Source organism: Garra rufa, chromosome 11 (genome assembly GCF_049309525.1).
Source record: "Garra rufa chromosome 11, GarRuf1.0, whole genome shotgun sequence".
NCBI classification, from domain to species: domain Eukaryota; kingdom Metazoa; phylum Chordata; class Actinopteri; order Cypriniformes; family Cyprinidae; genus Garra; species Garra rufa.
In genome coordinates, this window is record NC_133371.1 from 30,057,367 (window position 1) to 30,083,907 (window position 26,541).

Consider the following 26,541-nt stretch of genomic DNA (forward strand, 5'->3'; position numbering starts at 1 on the left):
ATGTTAAACGAGATTGGCTATGCTTTTCCCGCTGGCGATGAAAGTGATGGGAGTAGCGACGAGTGGGATATTGGACATTCTGAAAAGAACAAAAAACCGTGCGCTGAGGTAATATAAAAGGTTCTCTCTCACGTCCAACACTCGTCTCATCCCATGTGTTATACTTTAGGTAGCATTCAGCAATTTAGTTAGATAGTTATGTACACAAATTATTTGCATTATTAAAATAAAAAAATCATGTTGCTGGCAGTTTTCTGAAGCACCTCTGAAAGGAGAAGATGAAGTATCCACCTTGAAAAGAGCCATTACTGCAGGGAATGTCGAGCGGGTGCGGGAGCTCTTAGATAGTGGTAAGTACTTATACTTATAGCTTTTATTTGGGCGTAAACTAATAAACTTACAAAAATATGTCTGTCTCATCGTTATCTATCAGGTCTAGACGTGGAGACACGACTCGGATTTGGTTGGACTCCTCTCATGTGCGCTGTCCATGTGGCCCACTATGAGCTCGCTGAGCTGCTGCTAGATTATGGTGCAAGTGCAAACTTCAGCAGAGGTAAATGGAGAACTTTTTCTATTGTCCAGTAAAAATCTTCTCAAAAGACACTCATAAAACCATTGGTATCTGTATCAGAGATGGGTATAGAAAGATTAAATGGGATATTAAAGGGACAGTTACCCAGAAAGGAAAATTACTCACCCTCATGTCGTTCCAAACCTGTAAGACCTTTGTTCATCTTCTATTTCTGATGAAATCCAAGAGCATTCTGACCCTGTATAGACAGCAATTGACACGTTCAAGGCCCAGAAAGGTAGGAAGGTCGAAGACTGATACGGAAGGCAAGATATTGTTGAATAAAGTTGTCATTTTTGTTCTTATTGCGTACTAAAAGTATTCTCGTACCTTCATAAAATTAAGGTTGAACCACTGACGGACTGTTTTTAGACCTTGAATGTGCTAGTTGCGTTGCTGTCTATGCAGGGTCAGAAAGCTTGTGTTCGGAGGATGAACAAAGGTCTTCTGGGTTTGAAACAACATGAGGGTGAGTAATTAATGACCGAATTTTCATTTTTGTTTAAACCCACCCTTTTAAAGATATTTCTGCATGCACTGTCACATTAGTAATTCTGTCCTTGTTAGAAACATAGCACTCACATGAGATAAGGGCCTGTCCCAATTCCCAAGTTCATGATCTTTGCATTACTTGGGTGACTGTAATTTCCAATATTTTATGTTTTCAAGTGTTGTAAAAATGCAAGTGAAGTTTTTACAAAGCTTGATTTACACATTTCAATTCTTGGTACTTTAAACTTTCAAATGTCTCTTCAGGATTATGTAACACAAAACAATAGAGGGTTTGCACTTCTGTCTAGATTTGGTCAGTTACCCGGATTTGTTGCCATATTGGTGATACTCGGATGTAAACAACAGCATGGATTGCACTGTTAATGTACTACTGAATATGTTGGTCTACTAATCGATGGTGTCTAAACCATAGAAAAATCTTGTGGAAGCTGCTGAATCATATAGGGATAGGAAACGACACAATATTTTGACAAACTAACCTTAATAGGTGGTAAATATACATACGAGCAGTATTAAGATGTTAGTCTAATATTTCACCTACCTGACCGGAAATTATAAGATCAAACCTGAATGTTGTCAAGATTCTTGCTCTAGAAATCCTGGTTCAGTTTGGCCAACCACAAATACCTTTTGTTCCTCAGACAATTTTTGAACTGTCGCCATTATGGCCAATTGATGACGGTTCATGAAAACGCTCTATTCCTTTGTAAAGCCTTAACTTAATTGTGAAATGATAAATAGCAATTGCGGACATTTTACAAAATACATGGACTAATCTCTGCACTAATAAAATGTGCAACACAGTTTCTGTTTATTTTTGCCACCAAATTATATCTTTAATTAGATTAAACGCTTTCCTAAGTCTTGTAAATTTGAGGCATATTAGTTCCTGAACATGATAAATTATGGGATATGCTTATTAGGGATAATAAGCAGATTCTCCGCATCTTTCTCCACTCCTCAGAATTGATGCGCATTCTCTGTTTTGCTGGCATGATTTGCGCGTGATTTCATTCCCGGGGTAAGCTGTCCAAGAAGCGCTCGCCCAAGCGGAAAAACGCGCTGTTGCTGCCAGATCTTGATTGCCGAAAATCATATTGTGTTTGATGCACAACTTACTCGACTAAATCAAATGTAAAAAAACAAAAAACATCCTAACTGTATATTTTCATAATTTCTCAATTCAAAATTTGAAAGTCGACAGAAAAGAAATTGCCTTTATAAAATGTATATACTTTTTAAAAATAATAACAAACAGGAAAAAGAGGAAATATTAAAATATGATTTCGTGTCTGATTTTATTGGTTTCTAAATAATCTAAAGATATTATTTTTGGTATTACTGGTGGCTTTAGCACTTAGCATACCTGGGGGGGAAAAGTCACCGCTCGCCACTGCTGTCCATTATGCAGCCTGTTAAAGCTGCCTGTCTATGATCCCATCAGTAATAATAAAACGGCAGTAATGCTGAGGGAAAAAAAAAAACTATTGTCTGTGAACTTTCGGATACCTAAAGAGCACTTACTTTAAATAAGTAATTGTTTTAAAAAGTACCTTGCTTATATAATTTAAAAAATAAAGTAAAATTGGCACAAAATACATTTGATATAAAACGTATATGAAAATGTAGCCATGTGCAGTACTAATGAAAACTGAGAATGTGAGCATCATGATATTTAGAAAACAGTAATTAAATTGAATCTTGGAACCAGTAAAGATTGACACGCCTACTTTTACAGAGATTCCAACTATAAACAAAAAGCATAGAAACTGCAATTTTCCATGTTTTTAAAATTGTAAAGTTGTATTTGCACAGCAGAAGAATTAATTGGGGAAAAAATGTGGATCAAGAATCGTTTTGGAATCGGATCGTGACTCCCAGAATCGGAATCAGATCGGATCGTGAAGTGCCTGAAGATTCCCACCCCTAATGCTTATCCTCAAATACTTAAACCGGCCCAAAGCGATATTAGGGATGGTGTGGATTTAGAACATTGCCATTTGTTAGAACTAGGAAAGTCTTGCCACCGACTTCCTGTCAAGTGCAACTGGCCAAGACCACAAGTGTGGGTTTTTTGGACAGACCGTTTGTCTGTTATTGGACACAATTGCTGACAAAATAAATGATAAAATATTCAGTGCACCCTTAAGAATATAAAGTCAAAGGTTGACAAGGTGAGAGCAGGTGCTGTCAGTCTGATGTTGCACTACATGGCCTTCCTGTGACTCTTGTGGGTTTTTATTGGGGAGGATGGGGATTTTGCATCAGCCACAGGGAAGGAACCCAGTGATATCAAATCAAAAGAGCATGGCTAGACTTAATCCTTCAGGGGGAATAGTTTGGTTTTCATTAATATGGTCAGCATTGAACTAGGTTACATTCTTTTGATTTCAACCCACGTGCTAGAGAGGATGGAAAACGATTAGAGTTTGCCTTAGTGTCCTTCATCTGCCATTACTTAATGTTTGTGACGCACATGCAGAGCTATTGTAACGTGTAATTAATCTACTGGTGTGTTTTTGGTTTACACATCGACTCTTTTAATTTTTTTTGTCAAAATTGAATGCATCTGTTGGTCACGGTGTAATGTCGGCACATGAGCGACTCAAGTGATGTAGACCCATCCGCTGAGAAGAGTTCCAGAGGGGGTCTCGAGCAACTGAAGCTGCGGGCTTAGACAGGAAATAATTAAATGTGAATGCAGCTGCCACTTCCTGGTCTGTGTTCCGCACAGAAGGGGAAGAATGCAGAAGTGATTGATAATGGCGGTATACAGAGCGTGGTGCTGGCGTCATTGCGTTGGCCCAACACCGGAGCTTTATTTATTTTCCTGCTCCACCGCAGACGCAACTAAACTGTGTCTGCATCCTACTCCCAAGCAGACCTGCTCCTGCAGTCTAAACGCAGCTATCATCACAACACACAAACCCCTAACATAGATGCGTCTCCTTTTTGCATCAACACAACACCGAGACTGCTCCCGGTCGGATCCGTGACCAAAACACTAGCAGTGTCCAACATATTGAGACTCACATGAAGTATGTACAAACATGTGTATCCTGTGGTTTGAACAATACCACTGCAGAACTTGTTTGCAAATTATAATTTGATTCTGAAGTGGTATGTCTGTGTTTTTCCCCTAACTTCCTTACATAGACCACTATACAGTTCTGATGGCTGCTTGCACAGCAGCGTCTGCCTCAGAAGAGATGATCTCCAGGTGTGTGGCTCTGCTGCTTAGTCGCAATGCTGACCCCAATGTCTGCAACAGGTAAGAAAGTCACTTTGCAGGTGTCACTGCTCATGCATAGCATGTACAGTTGAAATCAAAAGCTTACATACACCTTGCAGAATCTGCAAAATGTTAATTATTTTATCCATTTTTATCCCATTTTTTTACACTGAGAACAACTGAGGGACTCATATGCAACTATTACAAGTTCAAATGCTCACTGATGCTCCAGAAGGAAACACGATACAGTTAGAGAATTTGAAGATCAGGGTAAATGTAACTTATATTGTCTTCTGTAGCTTCTGAAGGGCAGTACTAAATGGGGAAACAAGTGATATTTAGGCAAAATAAGAAAAATGTACACATCTTCATTCTGTTCAAAAGTTTACACCCCTGGCTCTTAATGCATAATTTTTCCTCCTGGAGCATCAGTGTGCATTTGAACCTGCTGTAATAGTTGCATATGAGTCCCTCAGTTGTCCTCGGGGTGAAAAGATGGATCTCAAAATCATGCAGTCATTGTTGGAAAGGGTTGAAATACACACAAATGCTGAAAAAAACACAGAATTTCTGGGACCTAAAAGATTTTTCTGAAGAAATGCAGACAGCTTAACTGTTCAGGACAAACAAGGGTCTTATGAACAACTACCACTAAACAAAAAAAACAAAGCTGTGGACCAATCAGGCAGTGACACATTATGAATCAAGTGTTATGTAAACTTTTGAACTAGGTCATTTTTATAAATTTAACTACTTTTATGTGAAATATCTTATTCAGGTCAGTACTAAATAAAAAATAACATGCATTTTGTGTGATCCCTCCTATTTTGGTAAAGTAAATAACATTTAGTAGATTCTGCAAGGTGTATGTAAACGTAACTTTTGACTTAAACTGTAGCTGGGGATCGTTTTATGATGAGTACTATTTTCAATCTCAGTTCAATCTTGAGAATATACATGCATCATGGGTACAGCTCCGATATAAATGTTCCACATTTGCAAATCAGAATGAACAATTTAATGGCGCTAATGGGAAGGCTAATTTTAAAAAGTAAGTAAATAACTTGGTAAACCATACTATTCGATATAACCACTTTGTCACATTTGTGACACATATGCCACACAAGTACCCTGGAAATCCAGAGGTCTCGCGAGAGCACAATTTGAATTGTCTCTGCAAGACACTCTGGCATCGAGCAATGATGCAGGTTACTGCAATACGTAAGCAATTGTGGGAACCAATCAAATCGGTGTATCTGATGTAGGCGGGCCAGAGGCGAGCTAAGCTGATGATGACAGCGCTGCGACGTCCGAATCATATAGTAAACTTTGAAAGATCGCTGTCGCTACAGATGAACAACAAGTTGTTTGAAACGGCTTTGGCCGCTACAATGAACGAGTTAGACTTGGCTTTCCATATAAAAGAGGAACAGAAAACCGAAAACTCGAATCGTTCCTTTGCAAGAAGGACGTTTTTGCTGTTTTGCCGACTGGATACGGCAAGAGTTAAATCTATCAGTTCACGAGTTGGCCCGAACCCAGAGTACGTTACCCCCCAATAGGAGTAGCGAGAACTCGGAGTGATGAAATGGGGTGGTGGAGGTTTACTGATAAACCATCGAGTGAATTGAGGTGAGTCAGCTGTATTTAAACCTATGGCGCTGATTGACTTGTGATGTTTACGCTAAGCATCTGACGTGCTTCTCCTGAACTTTGTTAATGAAACATCATTTAGTTCTGCTGGTAGCTAAGCGTGTATTGATGTGATTGGTCGTGGCGTTATCCAATTGCGTGCAGTTAGAGTTTCAAATGCATGCTTGGTGCCTCCCCTCGAGTTAGGCAGTTTTCATTGCTCGATCCCAGACCCTTAATCTTAATAGATTAGGGTCTGGATTTTTCCAGGCTACCACACAAGACAAAATGGCATGAAAACATGATCTGTGGGAGTTTTTAGTGAATAATCAACTTGAAATGTAAAGTAAATCTCAGTGTCTCCGACTAATATGTACTAAGCTTTGCTGGCTAATGATCCGAAAAATGTAAAAATGGTTAAAAGTTTACTATTAAAAAAAAATAGCGGAACATGAGTTCACAAATAAAATATATTGTTTAAATTGTAACTGCCTTGAGTTATTTTGGAATAAATATAAAATGCTTAAAAACACTTGTTGAGATTCATACTTGACTTTAATGAATAGAATATGGATTACTTTGTTAATGTAAAAATATAAAACAGAATTGTGTTTTTTTTTTCTGATAGTGCAAGTAATGTTTAACCAAGAAAATGTGACTTGTACATGAATTTTCAATCTGGCTTCTATCTGCTTGTTAAATCGTGACGTAGGGAATACCATTTCTGGCTCCAAGTGTCTACTTGTTTCAATTAAGATTTCTATCTCAACAATAGTTTATAAGTACTTTTTATACCATAACACGTATTTAAGCTAAGCTTTTAAAGAGTCACACTGTACACTACAGTCTCCGGCTTCACATCCTCCTGGACACCAATATTTTAATGATTAATAAAAGATGAGTCACTGTCTGGCCATCTGAGATTTCAGTATTGGGATAAAGGGGAGTGTATATTAACATCATTTGTCGTTTGCTTTTGGGATTTGATAGAGTACTTTGACACGGAAATGGTGACACATGAATTGTGACGTCAGATTTACGCTGGTAGTATATTCTTTGGAACTTCTGAAGAATATTAATGTTGACTACAAAAATCTATCGGGTCATTTGCCTCGGTGCTTGTCAGTTGTGTGCAAATAAAATAACATAAAAATTTAGCTGGGCCTTATATGGGGATCGACTTTATGTAATATAGCTTTTATTAGCCTACCAGTATTATTGATTATGCATCTCCTGCATGATTTTAAAAATGAAATATGCATGAATGTAGCGCAGTAGGTCTAAACCAGTGGGCCAGATCCAATGAGAGGCCCTCAAGATGACTTAAAATAAGTAGAAAATAAGCCAAAACAACTAAAAATCAAGATATTACTTATTTTAATGAACCCCCTACAACATTTTTCCCCCAAAAAAATCTGTATAATATGGGGTAGTCTTATTTAAAAGTCTGATTTCTAGAACTTGGAAGGTCATGTAAATGAATAAAATCTTGCAGCTCAGTTGACTTTTTTTATAATAAATACACATAAGTGTCCCTTTGCACCAAAAGCACAAAAAAACAAACAATATATTCCACGTTCTGTTTTCTGTCATATGCTGTGCACGTTTGTTATGATGTAAGATGAACGCAAAATGCACCAGGGTTCAATGGAATCATGTGAACGCGAAACCAGACCAATGCTACAGGGGCACTGGGAGCAATCAATCTTGGACCACATCAAAAAAGTAGGGCTGTAATCAACCAAAGAAAATCTTGGTCGACTGAAGTCCAGAAACTTTCGACTAAAAATGACGTTGTGGAGGAAAAAAAACGTACATTACATTAATTAGATACGTACTGTGCTCAGTACTTGGTAGCCTTGTTGTCTGCCTAAATTAATTATAAATAAACATAAAAAACTTATAAGCTATTTGCAGTATATTAAATCGTTTTTGACCTAATTATTTTGCACTGAAATGAGTCTGACACACGAGTCTGTCGTCTCTGACAGCGGTGCATCACGTGCACCTGCGCAATATCATAGCCTGTGATTTCTGAAAACAGTACTATGTTGTCAACTAGTGATATCACAAGAACTTTTGAGGAATGTGCAACATAATTTAGAAAATTATTTTTGTCATATGTTATAAGTATAACTGTCAGACACTATCATTTCAGCCGCTCTGCGCAGCTCGCACAGAGCGAGGCTGAACATTAGAGCTCAGCTACGCGGCTGAGACACGAATAGACTTAACAATTCCTTCCGTGATATTATTTTTCCGTTTGGATGAGGGGCCGTTCATATGTCGCGCCTAAAAACGCGTGGAAAACGCTAGGCGCGATGCTTTCTTCCTTGTCAACAAAGCGCTCGGGCGCTTGCTCTCCGGAAGCGTCTGCCGTTTCATAGCAACCATCAGCTGCGCTCTAGCTCCAAGCCTATATGCGTCTCATGCATTGTTGCTTCTATTAGCGTCAAAATAATGGAGGCTTGACAAATCATAAAAGTTCAGAAAATCCTTGAACCACAATGATGAGCTGTTTCTGCTGAGGTTTCAATGTAACGGAAAAACGTGAGGAAGCTGATGAAGCGGAAAAAAACGAGCGCGTCGCACCGCGTGCGCGTCGCGACCGCGTCGCTTCCATTATGCTCGCGCAAGACGCGCATCTACATTTGAAATAACGAACTTGATCGCGCAAAAGACGCTACATGTGAACGGCCCCAAAAGCCTACTTATCTGTCCCTCTTCTCCAGTGGGTTGGGCTAATCCAAAAAAGTGAAAACAATGGGGGTGTTCTGAAAACAGACTGTTGCCTGTGAAACAGGGGTGCTCTGAAAACACCCCCATTAGCAAGTAGTGCTTTCCACCTGATGAAATGAGCGCGGCCAAACTGATGAAATGAGAGCGGCAAAAAATCGACCAATCAGAATTTTGGTCGAACCAGACCGTATCGACCAATTAATCGACTAATCGACTGGGACGTTACAGCCCTACAAAAAAGTGAATAAAATTAGTTATCCTTTTCAAAAAGACCTTAGTGTGGACCTCCATCCATCTCATCTACATGCATCCAGGTCTTGCCCCATTGATTGAGACTATGTGAAAAAAGTCTTTCAGCAGTTACAAAACATTAACATTGGCCAGACTGTGTTTCAAACAAGTCTTCCTAACAACTCTGTTTGGGAGCTGATGTGTACTCAATAGTGAATTGACTAAGGCATTTTTCAGGGCAGCCTCCAGCTGCTTATCATCTGCCACCCAAACCGCTCACATGATCTGGAGTGTCAACAAGCATGTTGTTCACTCGACTGGTGAGAAAGTGATTGTGTCCTATCCAGACAAAATATTTAAAGATCGGTAACAAGGAACGGGGAGATGTTGGCAAGAGATGGGCCTGTCAAACTTTTATCCTCTTCCTCTGCCCTCTCAGTGCTCCGCACATAGCAGCTGCATTTCCCTAAATCTTTTTGTAAACAAATACAGTATGCTTAGACTAAGCCAGACATCATTTGGTAAGAGGGTCTGTTTCAGATTAGTGGAGATTCATTATTATAAAATTGCTGAGACTAACATTTTACATTTGGTTTCCATTCTCTTTCACATGTGAAATCACAGGCCTGTAATAAGTGTTTAATTGCCTCATTATGATTATATAATTTAATCAAATGTATAATTACAATAATAAATAATAAATGGGGCTGCACAATTAATCAAAATAAAACAGAAATCCTGATGTCTTAGTGCATTTATCCAATTAAAAGTTGCGGTTTTACAGGGGTCCATTTTGTTTCTATGTTCAGGATGTGCACGTCACATGACTCCATATTTTCTCCAATGAAAATGCATTTATCATCAATTTCCATCCATATAATTGTACCATATGACCATGCCAGGCATATTAGGTTGGAGTACAGTTGAAGTCAAAAGTTTACATACACCTTGCAGAATCTGCAAAATGTTAATTTTACTAAAATAAGAGAGGTCATACAAAATGCATTTTTTTTTTTGTACTGACCTGAATAAGATATTTCACATATAAGACATTTACATAGTCCACAAGAGAAAATAAGAGTTGAATTTATAAAAATGTCCCTGTTCAAAAGTTTACATACGCTTGATTCTTAATACTGTGTTATTGCCTGAGTGACTCACAGCTGTTTTTTTTTTTTTTTGTTTAGTGATAGTTGTTCATGAGCCCCTTGTTTGTCCTGAACAGTTAAATTGCCCGCTGTTCTTCAGAAAAATCCTTCAGGTCCCACAAATTTGTGTGTATTTGAACTCTTTCCAACAATGACTGTATGATTTTTAAGATCCATCCTTTCACACTGAGGACAACTGAGGGACTCATATGCAACTATTACAGAAGGTTCAAACACTCACTGATGCTTCAGAAGGAAACACGATGCATTAAGAGATTGGGATGTAAACTTCTGAATAAAATGAGGATGTGTACTTTTTTCTTATTTTGCCTAAATATCTTTTTTTTTTTTTTAGTACAGCCCTTCAGAAGTTACAGAAGATACTAACATGTTTCCCAGAAGACAAAATATGATAAGTTTACCCTGATCTTCAAATTCAAAAAGTTTACACCCCCTGGCTTTTAATGCATTGTGTTTCCTTCTGGAGCATCAGTGAGTGTTTGAACCTTCTGTAATATTTGCATCTGAGTCCCACGGTTGTCCTTGGTGTGAAAAGATGGATCTCAAAATCATGCAGTCATTGTTGGAAAGGGTTCAAATACACAAAAATGATGAAAAACCAAAGAATTTGTGGGACCTGAAGGATTTTTTTGAAGAACACCGGGCAGTTTAACTGATCAGGACAAACAAGGGACTCGTAAACAACTATCACTAAACCAAAAAAAACACAGTTGTGGATCATTTCAGTATTAAGAATTTCAACAGGGTCATTTTTATAAATTCAACTTATTTTCTATCGTGGACTATATAATTGTCTTTTATGTGAAATATCTTATTCAGATGAGTTCTAAATAAAAAATATGCATTTTGTATGGTCCCTTTTATGTTGGTAAAATAATGAACATTTAGCAGATTCTACAAGGTGTATGTAAACTTTTGACCTCAACTGTATATGATATTTATATCTAAATGTATTTGCATTTTGCATGATTTTGTAATGCATTTTTAAGAATACTAATTTACATACTATATCTGCGCATATAATGATTTTTCTGTTGAGAGGCATTGTTTTCTCAGCTTTCACAAGCAGTGAGGAAAGCTGAGAAAACACACGTCCTCGTGTGTATATGTGCATGATCGTAAGGATATGTACCGTTATGGTGATTTATGGTTTACCTTGAAATGACACTGATTTGTAATGTTTTGATATGACAAACTGATACGATGGTATCATTGTGATCCACATGGTACAGTGTTGCCTGAGAGCAACAGCTAAATAAATAATTTTACTTTTTATTAAATTAAAAACCAGATATTTCTGTCTGGTCAAGTGTTTAGTTAAAGAAATTCATGTTTTCAATAAATATAAAATTTTTTCTACATGAAAATATTGGAAACCCTGTGTCATTATTTCAGTACCTTTCTGAAGGCATAGTTCACCCAGAAAATCAAAACATTTTTTACCCTCATGTCATTCCAAATCTATATTTATTCTGCAAAATATACAAAACAGATGTTTTGAAGAATGTTTCAAATGTTTTTGTCCATACAATAAATACAATTGTAGTCCAAAACAACAGTGGAAAAAAGAAACTAATCTTTTGTGTTTCACAGAAAATAGTTACCACTTTTGACATTTTGACACAAAAAATGTCAGGCTTTAATTGTGAATAGAACTCAAACCAGAAGTCAGTGGGCCAGGTGACCTTACAGAAAGCATGTTTTGCTGAGCATGCAAGTCTTCTGCAACTGCCTCTTCCGTTCTTTCATGTTTTATTTGATGATGTGCCCAGTGAGGCTTTATTGAGCAGCCATGCTGACAAGCATATGTTGTTCCAAATGATTCTGATTTCAAACATCAGTTTAGTTATTGTTGCATTTATATGAGAAGCGTTTATAGCAGCAGCTTCTTACTTTCTACTCCCATTGATGCAAATACTTAAAAATTATGATTTTACCCATAGAATAAACCCTGGTTACAGCAATTAGGATCTTGTTTTATTGATTCAATAAGCTTCCTTATTGCTCCCTTGGTTTTGGTAGAAGGGACAGCCTGGGAAAATGCATTTAAACCTGCGCACATTTGTCACAAATACAGTCACTGAAGGGGAAATGCGTAGATAGCGAGGAGATAACGTCAAGATGATGAATAATGGTGTCCTTGCTCCCCTGTGCCCGATGTTATGGAGTTCAATTCACCACCGTCACATTCTCTGGGAAATGCCACCCAGGTTGATTAATAGCCTTAGGATTTTGCCATAGATTTAAGGTGTTATATGTTTGCCACTGTTATCTTTAGATAAAGCTGTATATTTACAACAGCGACGCAAGCTCTGAACGCAGATGACAAGAAAGTTCCTCTTTTGTGCTTTTTTTTTTAAAGGTAATAGATTGTCCTCAGCAAGGTGTAAAATGTTTTTGTCTGTTTACTTTGGTGCAGTAATTCTCTTTATGGCGATTTGATTATTCTAAATGGAGTTTCGTTTAAGGGTGATTTACAAACAGGGCGTCGTGTGCCTGTTTATGTGGGGGGGGGGGGTCAATGGTTGTCCATAGTCACTTGGTGACCTAAGCAAGATATCAGACATAAGTTATGTTTTAGTAGTTCTTTATGAGTAAGTGTAACTGTAAAATATTTTAGCCTAGAGGTGTTTTTGTTTACCATGCAAAATGATTTAAAATTGCGACTGAATTAGAGGATGGATATCCGAGCCGAGCCCGACGGTACCCGACGGAACCCGACGGGTCGGGCCGGGTTCGGACAGATATTTAGAAAGGATGCTCGGGTTCGGGTCGGGCTCGGTCACCTCAGCGCGATAGTGCGCCCGTGTTATAACGGCACTTTTTGCCCAGTGTGCACTGACGCTCTCATCTGTTGACATTTCCGAACGCTTTTTTTACAGTTGCTTAATAAAAGCGGGCTTTCCACACAAAAAAAGTGCATGTGTCATTAGTATGAGTGAAAAAAGAGATTTTAACTGTGTCGGGCTGGGATCGGGCTCGGACATAAATATCTGAATGCTTGTCGGGCTCGGGTCGGGTTCGGTTACTGCTCTGTCGGACTCGGGCCGGGCTCGGACAGAAAAATGCGGCCCGATCCGCACTCTAGACTGAATGCAGTTATTGTGGGGCCCTATGATCTCCATGATGCGGAAAGCTTGGACGGAATCGTGGAATCCAGTCATAAAAAAGGAATTTACTGTATAACCGGGAATGTCACGGAATTTGTCAAATTTTGGATTGATAAATTAAAAATAATTCAGTTCACTTGAATCAAAATGCGATATGGACTAGAGTATGTTAATATTACACATCTCCCAGTGTTACTTGATTTCATTTTACCATTTTGTTTGAGAAAAATTATCATATCATATACAAACTGAAACTTGGTCAAAATAAAAGTTTGGTTTAACTTAAAGAAACTGTGACTGTTAGTTAATGTAATGTAATACTTATAAATTAGTTATTACAAAATTATTTTTAAATAATATTTACCAGAGTTTATTTACAGTACCAGAAAAAATAAATACTCAACACAGTGTTTCTGGAATTTTTTTTTTTTTTTTTTTTTTTTTTTTTAATAAAATCAACTAATTAGAGATGCTTTTTTATTATCAAAATAAAAATGAAACTATTAAAATGGAATCCAAAAAATTAATGAAAACACAAAATCTGGTAAAAAGAAAACTGAATTTGAGAAGAAAAATATTTTATAGGGCCCTAAAAATGTCATTTTTGTTAAACTTAAAAAAAAAAAAAGCTGTTGAATTGTGTAAGTTTTATGATATCAATTAATTAGACATGCTTTTTGATTGATATTTTTGAATGTAACAATTAAAATATTGTCTAGAAAAATTTAATTTGGGAAAAAATCATAGGGGCCGTAAAGTTAACTAAAATATCTTACCAAGGGCCTTATTATTGTTAATTAAAACCATAAAATTTCTGTTATTTAAAAAAAAAAGAAAAGAAAATCGTTAACTAAAAATGTCTTACCAAGTTGATGTGCTAAAATAACTACAAAAAAATATTAAAAACTATGAACATAATACATATTGAAAAAAATAATAACTAATAAAAGTGAAATAAAGCTAATAAACTAAAAAAAATGACAAAAAAAGCACAACGAAATTACTAAAATTTAATGAAATTGCTAAATTCAAAAAAGTATTAATAAAAAACTACTAGTACCTTACTGACTACAATTAATTGTCTGAAAATCTCAAGGGTCAGATATTGTTCTCATGAAACTACCAGAACGCTCTATACTGTACTTTAAGATGGTGACTATAGCAAAAAACAGCAATAGTGTAAATCACTAGTCTTAGTTTATCACTATTGCACATTTGCTTAGTTTGCTTCTATCAACTTCATCTTCGTTTGCTGTAATAAATGACTCATGTTAAATCTAAATGTGGCAGAGAACATAACCCCTTGTATGTGTGATTTATTCCCATCAGCATGATCACAGTAACATCTGGCAGTTTTGTTTTGTGCCCTTACTCAGGAGCAGTATGACGTGTCTGATGCTGGCAGCCAGAGATGGCTACTGTCAGGTGATTAATTTGCTGGTTTCGCACGGAGCGGAGCTGAACTTTCAGAATGATAATGGACTTACGGTAAGATCATAAATAAACACTGTAGAGTTGATTAACAAAAAGGTGTTTGTACCTGCATTTTATCATATCATATTATTGTCCATATCTGTATCTGTTATTATCTATTATTATTGTGTATTAAGCAGGCCCTCATAATAGCAGTGCAGTATGGACGTGAAGCAGCCGTGTTGAAATTGCTTCAACTAGGAGCAGATAAGTTCATCAAAAACAAAACAGGGAAGACAGCAGCTGACATGGCCAAAGTATTCAGTTACCCTGAGGTAGATCACCTGTGTATCTGCTGTGATATATTTAAAGTCAGAAATCATAGACTGCAGTTAAAAAATGTAGCTTTTGGTCTTGTGAATGAGAAATGTTAAAATCATTGCTCTTTCAGATCTCCAGGATTCTTAATTCTACAGAGATCTCTGCTGTAAATGGCAATGCACTCTCCAAAGCTGAGGCGCTGTATAAATTTCTCAATCAAAATGCTGATCTTTCTTCTGCCTGCAAAGAGAGGTGAGCTACTGTCTGTGACTTGGCTTGTAACGCCCTCAAGTGGTGACTGAAAGTTAAAAGAAATCCTTTTGAAAGAAAAAGATGTAGTACAAAAGACTTCCATTTTAAATAAATGCTCATTTGAACTTTCTATTCATTAGAAAATCAGTGTTTTGATATTGATAATAAGAAATGTTTCTTGAGCAGCAAATCAGCATATTAGAATGATTTCTGAATGATCCTGTAACACTGAAGACTGGAGTAATGGCTGCTGAAAATTCAGCTTTGCCATCACTGAAAAAAATGACATTTTAAAATATATATTGAAACAGAAAACATTTACATGGTAATATTTTACTGTTTTTTTTATTAAATAAATGCAGCCTTGATGAGCATAAGTGACTTGATGAGCATAAGTGACTTATTTAAATAGTAAATGTGGGTTTATTCTTTTGTTTTATCTTATAGTTGTTCCAAGCTGAGTGATATTGAACTTCTGCTGCATGGTCTGAATCTAGATCATCTCTCGGACATCATGGTGGTGAGCCAGTTGATTTTTTTTTTTTTTACTGTTGCGCTATAACAAATGTTTACAGTAATGCACTTACAATAGAAGTCTATGGGGCCAGTGATCCAGAAGTGTCAAGCTTATAATTTTGTTAACACGTTTGCATGCATTATTTACCGATAATGTTTGTTATTTCATTTCTGCAATTATTTTAATTGTCTTTTTTGTCTTTTGGGAGTAGTTTTTCATATGAAGTACCTTATGGTTATGTGTTACTGGCACAATTATTGTGGATAAAGTTTGTTTTTAACTTTTAATATAGTTAAATTAATTACATTGTTGATTGCCTGAATTTTCGGAGGTAATTACTACTGTCTCTGATGAATATTCCTTCTCCCTTGTCCTTTGCACTGACAGGAAAATGATGTTACTTGGAGTGACCTGTTGATCATGGAGAAGAGGGACTTGGAAAAGGTATGTAGATCATGCCTTTTTAATAAATGACGAGATTTTGTGACATTTTGTGCAAAACTACCATTTGTTCTGTGAGTTAGTGTGTCTAACTGTGTATCTAGCTTTTTTGATACACACTGCTATTCAAAAGTTTGGGATCAGTAAGATTAATGTTTTTTTTTAAAGAAGTCTCTTATGCACATCAAGGCATAATTTATTGGACCAAAAAAACAGAAAAACTGTAATATTGTGAAATATTATTGCAATTTAAAATAGTGCTTTTCTATTTTAATATGCTTTAAAATACTATTTATTTCTGTGATGCAAAGTTGAATTTTTAGCATTATTCCTCCAGTCTTCAGTGTCACATGATCCTTCAGAAATCATTCTATTATGCTTATTTATTATCAATGTTGGAAACATTTGTGCTGCCTAATTTTTTTTAATTGGAACCTGTGATACTTTTTTCAGGATTCGTTGATAAAAAAACATTTATAATATCTTTTGTAACAATATACACTACTGTTTCAAAGTTTGGGGTCATTTTTTTTTTTCTCTCTCTTTTTTTTTTTTTTTTTTTTAAGAAAGTAATACTTTTATTTATCAAGGATGTGTTTAACTTGTAAAAAGTGACTTTCAAAACATTAATTTTTTTAAATAAATGCTGTTCTTTGAAACTTTTTCTATATACATTATTTATTTATAAGCAGCACAACTGTTTCCAACATTGATGATAAATTAGCATATTAATCTGATTTTTGGAGGATCATGTGACCCTGAAGACTGGAATAATGGCTAATGAAAATTTAGCTTTTCATCACAGAAATAAATTACATTTTAATGTATATTAAGATAGGAAACTATTATTTTTTACATTGCAATATTATTTCATAATACTTTTTTTCCTGTATTTTTAATCAAATAAATTTATGACCATAAGATACATACTTAAAAAAAAACATTACAAATCCCAGATCCCAAACTATATTTTAGATGTACATCTGAAAAACTATATATATCGTATCTCCCATAAAGTGTTAGTTTACAATGACAAATCAACTCTCTTTCTTTTAGATTGGCGTAACTAATCCTGAGGATCAAAAGAAGATTCTCAGCGCCATGGAGCAGATGCATCTTGATAAAGTGGATCTGGACACCCTGACGCCTCTTAATAACATAGACAGCGGGTAAAGCTCATTTAGCCTCAAGCTAATCTAAACTTCATTGTATGTTTATTATGTATCCACATCAAATCCAAACCCTGTTTCCCATGCTGGTATCAGTCTGCAGTGCTGCTAAGCGCTGTCGAACTCGTAGCAAGACAACAGTGTCTTGACAAGACTTCCATGTAAGCCTGTCTTAATGGTTTAAGCTCTAGTAATGATTTGTAAGGTGAGAAATGAGCTAGTGCCTAGTGGTTCTGACGGATGATGGCGAGTAGGCGGCGTGGCAGCCATGTTTTGCCTTTAAAGTCTGTGCTTAATGAATCTAATCAATCTGTAATTTCTTTATTCAATGTCAGGGAGGTACAGAGAGGGCAGACGGACACACAGTAAATTGTGCGGTTAAATCCTCTTCTGATAGCTGCTCTATAAGCACACATTAAAAGAATATAGAGTTGCAGTGAAATTCAATGCCACAGTTGATTTCCTGCCTAATGGGATGTATGTAAACAAACAGTTGTTTCCGGTAGATTACTCTGTGTGGCTTTGATACTAATGTTATTCTTAGAGCAAAAAAACAATGTTAAACTGTTATTATTTTGAGTGGTTGGATTATTTAACTATATCAGCTAATTGCCAGTGTATGTGACCTGATGCAGAATGATGGATCTGCTCATGGTGCCTGTTGGGACGGTGGCATTAACCCAGCACTTAGTCGTCCACAAGAGCCTATCACTCATTCAGTCATAGAAAAACTAACAAAGTGACGCTCAGAGCCCATCTCTCCGTCCTGGAGGAGATAGTAACTCCACAGCGTCTGACAGTGTTTACCACAGGCTCTGACAGAGTGTTAGGAGAAGAAAACGGCTGCTTGGGGAAATGCCTGTTAAGATAACACTATCAACATTGTGTGGTATCTGTGAGCCATTACAGGAGTTTGAAATTGTAAGTGATGGCAGAAGTGCGCCAAGAATGCTGTCACCGAATTAAGTGATACCATTGGTCATTTAAAAAATATTTTGGCTTTAGGTTAAAGAGATCTGAAGGAAATATTTAAGTAAACAGATGATGATCTTCACATGCAACATTTTCTGAATTTTGAAGTCTAATTTTGAAGAAGAAAAAAGATAATCTCAGGCTGTAAACAAACTACACCAGTGCTACATGATTTTTTAAAAAGTTTATTATTGACCCTGGACCACAAAACCAGTCTTAAGTAGCACAGGTATATTTGTAGCAGTAGGCAATATATGTAGTATGGGTCAAAATTATCATTTTTTTCTTTTGAGTAACTTTGTTACTCAATATATTCAGGTTTTTTTTTTTTTTTTTTTTTGCACCCTCAGATTCCAGATTTTCAAATAGCTGTATCTTGGCTAAATATTGGCCTATCCTAACAAACCATACGTCAGTGGAAACCTTATTAATTCAGCTTTCAGATTATGAAATTTCTCAATTGCACAAAATTAATGCTTATGACTGGTTTTGTAGTCTAGAGTCACATATGTACACTACCAGTCTACCAAGTTTTTGAACAGTAACAGTAATTTTGAAATATTTTTACTATTTAAAATAACTTTTTTCTATTTGAATATGTTTTAAAATGTAATTTATTCTTGTGATTTCAAAGCTGAATTTTAGCATCATTACCCCAGTCACACAATCCTTCAGAAATCATTCTAATATTCTGATTTGCTGCTCGGAAAAACATTTGTTAATGTTATGTTGAAACCATTAAAATATATATTTTTTCAGGTTTCCTTGATGAATAGAAAGTTCAGAGGAACCGCATTTATCTGAAATAGAAATCTTTTGTAACATTATAAATGTCTTCATCATCACTTTTAATCAATCAATTTAGCAAGCATCCTTGGTAAATAAACCAAACAATGTAAACATTGAAATTATGCTGATTCCGAACTTTTGAATGTTAGTGTGTAATCAGGGTCCGAAATTAACACTCGTCACTCGCCAAATGCGAGCAAATTCTCTGTCTGGCGAGTTAAATTTAAAGCGCCATCCGCCACATGGCGAGTAAATCTTTTCACCAGTAGGCTAATGTTAATCAGTATCAGTCTCACGGATCTCTGTGATGCTCCCCCGATCGGGCCAGTGCTGCCTTCACTAAAGTTTAATTTGCCGTGCGCAAATACAGTCTAAGTAAGGTGCGTTCACACCGAAAGCCAAGCGAATATGCGCATCGCGTCACTCGCTGTAGTTTTTCCCGTCACTAGCGCGAATAACAAGAAGGCGCGATCAACCATGGCAGAGATAAATACGATCGCTGCTTTGTACCTGTTGTGTAAGTCCTAAATACACCAGAAAGCCAAATGCCGACGTGTCTGGGTTCACAGCACAGTAATGTATCACAGATATATCTCAAGAATTCTTCTATAAACAAAGTGTAGAGAGAGTGTAAATAAGAGATTGATCTTGCGGTACAGAGAGCGTCGTTGATTATAATAGAGCTTTGTGATATCGGAAACTAAGATGAGTGACAGCTTTTAATATTTTTTATGGGAGTTTGTAAATGAGATATTGATTTAATACAGCAGTTAAATAAACAAGAAGTTATTATTAAGTGACTTACATTGTCTGACAATAACACTATGGCTGATTTTTCCGTCGTCAAAATTATTCTGGACCAAGTCACACTGCTGTGTTTGATTGTAGATGTGCAACGGCTCTGCGCGTCTCCATTCAAACACAGCGGTGTTTCTTTTAAAAGTGAACATGTGTTTTTAAACGAATCTAGTGAAATGATTCAATTTCCCATTCATAAAGAGAGTCACTTGCTTTATTCTTGAATGAACCATGCATTCAAACGAATCAAATGAATATGATTCAGTGATCAATTTCAGTTTCGTGCCGCCACCTGCTGGCATATATATTTTAGTTATTGAAATCTTACAATACTTCTTTAATTCTTTAAATTATCAATTGTATTTAAAGAAAAGTTATGCTGAATAAAAAAGTGTATGTATAGTTATATTTGGCTTTCGACACATTTAAAATATGTGGCTAAGAAATAAATATTAACTATTTTTTTTCTTTTTGGTGGGGCCAGTAAAAATTTTGGCAGGGCAAGTAAAAATCTGAACCACTGGCCCAATCGGGCCAGTAGAAAATTCCTTAGCGTTGAACCCTGCTGTGGCACAAAGACTGCGTCAGAAGCAGGAGGCCAGATTTCATGGACAAAGAAAACAAGTAGTCTGACTAGATCAGATAGTTCGTTAAAAACATTTCCAAGTTATAATAAAAAATCTAAAATGACCAAAAAGTTGTTTATCTTATTGATGTTTTAATTGTCACTCCTCTCTGTCCGGAGCACACATAATATACAGAATAATGTGCTTTGGATATATCTGTGTTAAATCGTTCAGAATTTTGGCAGGTAAAAAAATAAGCTTGGCCGGTGGATTTTTTAATCCACCGGCCAACTTGGCCGGTGTGTCAAAAACTTAATTTCGGTCCCTGTGTGTAATGTTACAAAAGCTTTTTTATTTCAGATAAATGCTGATATTTGGATCTTCTATTCTTCAAAGAATCTTGAAAAAAAAAAAAAAAAAACTATTAAAGTATTTTTAATATTATTAATAATAATAATAACAAATATTTCTTGAATGGCAAATCAGCCTATTACAATAATTTCTGAAGGATCATATGACGCTAAAGACTGCACCAATTATGCTTCATCTTAAATCACAAGAATAAATTACATTTGATATTAAATTATTTTAAATATATTCAAATAGGATGAATATATCAAAATGGTACTGTTTTTGATGTAATTTATCAAATAAGCTAAGCTTGGTGAGCAGAGGAGACTTCTTTAAAAAATAAATACGCACGTGTTGTTGATAACAATGAATGGAATGTTTATTCTTATTTTTTTTATTTTTACATAAATATGGTACAAGATTGTAATTTTTAAATCAATGTAATAATCAAGTTAGGTCTAAAGTAATCTAAAAGTATTAAAAAAGTAGCCTGATTATATTACCTAAAATGTGTAATGTAATGGATTACGTTACTAATTACAATTTTTGTCATTTAATTCGGAATCAGTTGCAGTCTTCAATTTGTAATTTGTAAGTAATTCTCCCAGCTCTATATGTGTGTGTATATAAGTTCACAAAAATGCAATTTATACACAATATCAGGCTGTGTGTAGAAGAGTTTACCTGTTCGGCGTGATGACTTTTAATGCCCCTAACAACTTTTATAGCTAGTTGTTGAATTTTTTCAAAACAAGTATAAAAGGTTAAATGCTTGCGTTATTTCAGGCATTTAACCAAAAACCCATAAGGGCAATGGGAAGTGCTAACTTGTTTCCAGGTTTTGGCCTACAAAAATGTCATCCCTGCAGCACATGCTGAAAAGGCGGAGCCTAGAGGAAGTGGAACGTTTATTTAACTACTTCATAAGTTCATGAACAAAGGGTGTCAATTGTGAAATGTCTTCTTTTTTTCAGGAGTGAAGATTTCCTTAACTTTCTGATCAGCCTGAAACAGCAGTGCTGTTACTTGACAGAAACCCTACAGGATGTCATCAGCAGGTTCCCACGTAGCCCCTCTGAGGTTTGTTGTGTACTTTAAGGGTAAAACATCACCAGTTACATATTCCTGTCTTTTTCTTTAGTCTTATATAGCCAGGATTTTGATTTGTTGCAGTCTGGTCCACATTGCTTTTTATTCTGGTCAAGAACCAGAGCAACCAACGATTATTTTTGTTTTAATGCGCCGTTTAGGAGCTGATCTGAAATAATAATTCACAAAATGACGCAACCTTACTCTCAAAACTACTTAATTTGTCAAAAAAAACTCCCCCAAGTGATTACATGATTACACCCTAAATAAATGGAAACAAAAGAGTTCAATTGCATTTTCAACTAAAGTGGTAGCTAGAAAACAGCTGTATCTCACATTTTATGTCTGCTTGTTTGTAATGCCTTTGTTTGACAGGTTGTTCTCACGTGTGATCCCAAGAAAGAAGCTCAAGTCCTTTGCGCTGAGCTTGTAACTCAGACAGGAGACCTCCAGAAAGAGATTCTCTGTCTTAAGACCCTGCTCAGCAAGGTCAGTCATGTCCACATTCCTTCATGTCCTCATCTTTCTTCTTCTCTGACGCTTCTATTTACGATAGTTTTGTCTAGGAAAAATACTGTGAGACCAGCGGGGCAGCCGTTTCATCCCTCTTAGATGTTCCCATAGTCTCTTTCATGATGATGAAGGGCGATCAGTTGTGAACAAATAAATTGAGGATGTTATCCCCTAGCACATTCCAGGGAAGCTCTCATCAATCTCCTATGTGGAATTAGTTTAATCAGATGTGTTTGTAGCTGCTTATAGCTTCTGGTGTTCTTAAAGCATTCTGCATTTGATTGTGGTGCCCCATCAAAAAAATAGAAATCCTGAATTTCTCAGATAGTCTTTTGTCATAAGAAACACTCTAATACACCATTTGAATCCTTTCCAACTAGGGCTGAACCAGAATATTCGATTATTCGAATATTCCTTCGGTGGGTTGGCATTCGATTTTAAATTTTGAGATTCGAATATTCTTTTTTTTCATACACCTTGCATCCCCCTCGAAACGGTTCTCATTCGCGCTTAAATATGAATGAAGAAGATCAGACTGCTGCGCCACTAACACAGCAACAGCCAAAAAAAAAGAGATTGAGCAATATTTGAGAGACACTATAAAGTACAGTCAGGCCCACTTGAATGGTGGAAGCAAAACTAGGGCTGTGACTGTCGCAGTGACAACCGCGCCTTCGAGTTTAAATGCATGCAGTAGGCTAAAGCTGACCGCGAAGCCCCAGCAAAAATAATTACCATGAATGTGTCGGGGAAAAAGTAAGGAGATATTTGAATTATTTATTAATAAACTAGTATTTGACGCAAAGATGAAGTTGACGATCCTGACTCGCCATTTGCTCGTTGGACGCGCCTTTAATGCCTAAATGCATATTTATGGATTAGGCCCATAGCTAATGAAAGAGTTTTGTTTTCGATTTGAATTATTTCAATTATTATTTTCTCAGTTCCGGATGATATATTAGTCTTACCTTTATGAGCAAAAAAGCAGTTTCACATCACATCGCCTCCATGTTCTGCAAAGCGCGCTTCAGCTTTACTCTCCGCACAAACGATTGGATATGAGCCTAATAGCACACATTTATCTAGGTTAAATAATTCAACTAATATTGTGATATGCTTTAAGTTTTTTTTATTTTTACATCTATGGATTTTAATAGAAATCGTGATAAATTGATCTGTCTGCGGCTGGCCGCTTGGTCGATACTTTAAAAAACAAAAACTTAAATTTAACAAACAAAAAGTGTTCCAAATATATTTCTAAATTAACTTTATAACCTAAATAAACAAAAATAAATGTAATCACTTTGCTATTAAAAACAGCAGCTGTGTAATGGGGAAGAGAAAGAGAAAAAGACCGGTTTCAGTCGGCTAGTAATTCTGTTGAGCTGTCGGAATGCGTGTTTAATAGCCTATTTAACATTCTTATTGAGGCTAGTTTCATATATAAATGTATTATATATTTGATTTATTTTAGCGTTTTGTAAGCTGCTTGTTCACTTACGGAAGTGCTCAAATAAACATGCACGTTTGTTAATAATGTTTGAGCCTCATTTATTTTGGGTTTCAAAATAATATACATATGTATTTTATATATTTTTTTTATTTAAATAGCCTACCCTTTACTGTGTCAGTAATTACTGTGCTGCTAATTTCTGATTTGGGAGTGATTTGTTTGTTTAAAAATGTTAGGCTACCTTATTAAAAGTATTGCTCTTAACAGACCTGTGTGTTTTGTATCACTAGCGCAGTGTCTGTTCTCGAAGCATATAAGCTCTGCCTGCGTGAGGCGCGCTGCTTCCAACTTGCAATGTTCTATTAAAATGTATTAATTCTGAACGTGTTATGTGTCCATATTGCACCAAAATGCAACACTGCACTCCCTTGGGTCCACAGCAAAAATCGTTTGGTTGAACTGTTCTCGACATAATAATAATTCGAATATTCGGTGTTGATTACTACCGAAGCTTCGAAGCTCAAAAAATGGTATTCGGACCAGCCCTATTTCCAACAAAGACTGTAGGATTTTGAGATCCATCTTTTCACAGGAGAATTGAGGGACTCATATGCAACTATTACAGAAGGTTCAAACACTCACTGATGCTTCAGAAGGAAAAACAATGCATTAAGATCTGGGGGGATGAAACTATTTTTAATTTGAATATCAGGGTAAATTTTACTTACTTTGTCTTCTGGGAAACATCTTCTGTAGCTTTTGAAGGGCAGCACTAAATAGGGAAAGAAAGATACTTAGGCAAAATAAGAAAAATGTACACACCTTCATTTTGTTCAAAAGTTTACATCCTTGGCTCTTATTGCATTGTTTTTCCTTCTGGAGCATCAGTGAGTGTTTGAACCTTCTGTAATAGTTGCATATGAGTCCCTCAGTTTTCCTCAGTATGAAAAGATGGATTTCAAAATCATACAGTCATTGTTGGAAAGAGTTCAAATACACAATGTTGAAAAACCACAGAATTTGTGGGACCTGAAGGATTTTTCTGAAGAACAGTGGGCATTTTAACTGTTCAAGACAAACAAGAGACTCGTGAACAACTATCACTAAACAAAAACACAGCTGTGGATCATTTAGGTAGCTACACTGGATTAAGATTCAAGTGAATGTAAACTTTTGAACGGGGTCATTTTTGTAAATTCAACTATTATTTTCTCTTGTGGACTATATGTAAACGTCTTTTATGTGAAATATCTTATTCAGGTCAGTACTAAATAAAAAATAACATGCATTTTGTATGATCCCTCTTATTTTGGTAGAATAATTAACATTTTGCAGATTCTGCAAGGTGTATGTAAACTTTTGACTTTTGACTGTATACACTAATCGTGTGCTCTAATAATAAGAATGCATTCTCTTTTAATCCTAAATTTCTCTTTAGACGGATCACACAGAATACACCTTTCAGTTTCATCAACCAGTCTCCAATAAAGGCCAGAAAGGAAAGGCCCGCAAGAGCTTTGCTTCAACCATTGGACTTATGATCCTTGGGGCAGGGCTTTTATTTGTGATCAAACAAACTCAGAAATAGTTTTTTTTTTTTTTTTTTTTTTGAGTGATGTATATATTTTAAGTTGTTACTTCAGTTTCTTATTAAAAATGTTATGTTCCTGATTTATGTTAAGAATATTTTATCATCACCTTTTTTGTGTTACTATTCTAGACTTTAAGTAAATCTGTTAAATATTATTTTAGTTTTTTCAGACAGTGCACTTTATAATAAACTTTTTCCAAAAACAACAACGTTATCCTTCTCTTTGCTTTGTGTGTAATCACTGCTGTCAAGCTTCTATTACAGCGGCATCTACCGGTAAGAGCTGGACGGCTAGCACTTTGTGTTTTGGAATTTCTGTTTTGAGTTGACTGGGTGGCCCAAAACCAAAAGTCACTGGCAGTCGCTGTCTGTGGTGCTGAAATGTTATTTCCGGGTGCAGGACCCCCTTACAACTTATTTCATGATGAAAGTTTGTTACTTGATCGTTCATATTCAGTTTAATAAAACAGTTGTTTGATACTATTCATTTTCGAACTTGAGGGGAAAATGAAACATAATATGGCATGTGCAAGCAGTTTCCCGAAAGCCCTGTTCTGAGTATGTTACATAAGGTGTCTATGTGCAGCAATTAATGGCAGCTCATTTGTCGCACTCATTTCTTTTGGTTGCATGTTTTGTAGATTTATGCATGCAAGCAAACGTTAGGTCAAGCAACAAGCATTTAAAGAAAAACACTTGAATTTATATGCTCTGCTATATGACTCTCACTGGAGAAAGATTAGAGATATGAACCAGTCCTCCAAGATGCTGTAACAATGTCAAGTATCAACCTTTTTCTTCAGCGTGGAAGTAAGCTTATGAGTGAGACTTCCAGTTTATTATCTGCTATAGGGAAATGACAAGAAGAATAACAATGTGCAGTAAACAGTCAAACTTTTTGCACTACAAACCAGTGTGTTCATAATTAAGATAATGCATTAAAATAAAATAAGATGCACCCATTTGTAATATCAAGCAGTTAAACAAGCTGTTTTGCACAGCTAGAAAGAGCTGGATGTGGATGAGACCAGAAACCAGACCCATACATTTTACAAATGGCCACAAAAATGGTGGATATGTTGTTCAGTATGACTTCAAATATTTTT

At 36.0% G+C, this 26,541-nt stretch overlaps 1 protein-coding gene across 1 annotated transcript; it reads left to right on the top strand.

Moving 5' to 3' along the window:
- Positions 1–25,432, top strand: asz1 (ankyrin repeat, SAM and basic leucine zipper domain containing 1). Its single transcript, XM_073850041.1, has 13 exons — positions 1–108; positions 251–350; positions 434–556; positions 4,244–4,358; positions 14,577–14,688; positions 14,814–14,948; positions 15,065–15,186; positions 15,634–15,706; positions 16,091–16,147; positions 17,201–17,313; positions 21,764–21,869; positions 22,254–22,367; positions 25,283–25,432. Exons 1-13 carry the CDS (start codon positions 1–3, stop codon positions 25,430–25,432), a joined length of 1,428 nt encoding a protein of 475 aa, XP_073706142.1.
- Positions 25,433–26,541: the final 1,109 nt, after the last annotated feature.

Excerpts from the sequence above, each read along its gene's own strand:
- asz1 (XM_073850041.1), top strand. The coding sequence starts at position 1 with ATGTTAAACGAGATTGGCTATGCTTTTCCCGCTGGCGATGAAAGTGAT. Across the intron at positions 109-250 it reads ACAAAAAACCGTGCGCTGAG|TTTTCTGAAGCACCTCTGAA; the intron begins GTAATATAAAAG and ends TGTTGCTGGCAG. Across the intron at positions 21,870-22,253 it reads TCCCACGTAGCCCCTCTGAG|GTTGTTCTCACGTGTGATCC; the intron begins GTTTGTTGTGTA and ends TTTGTTTGACAG.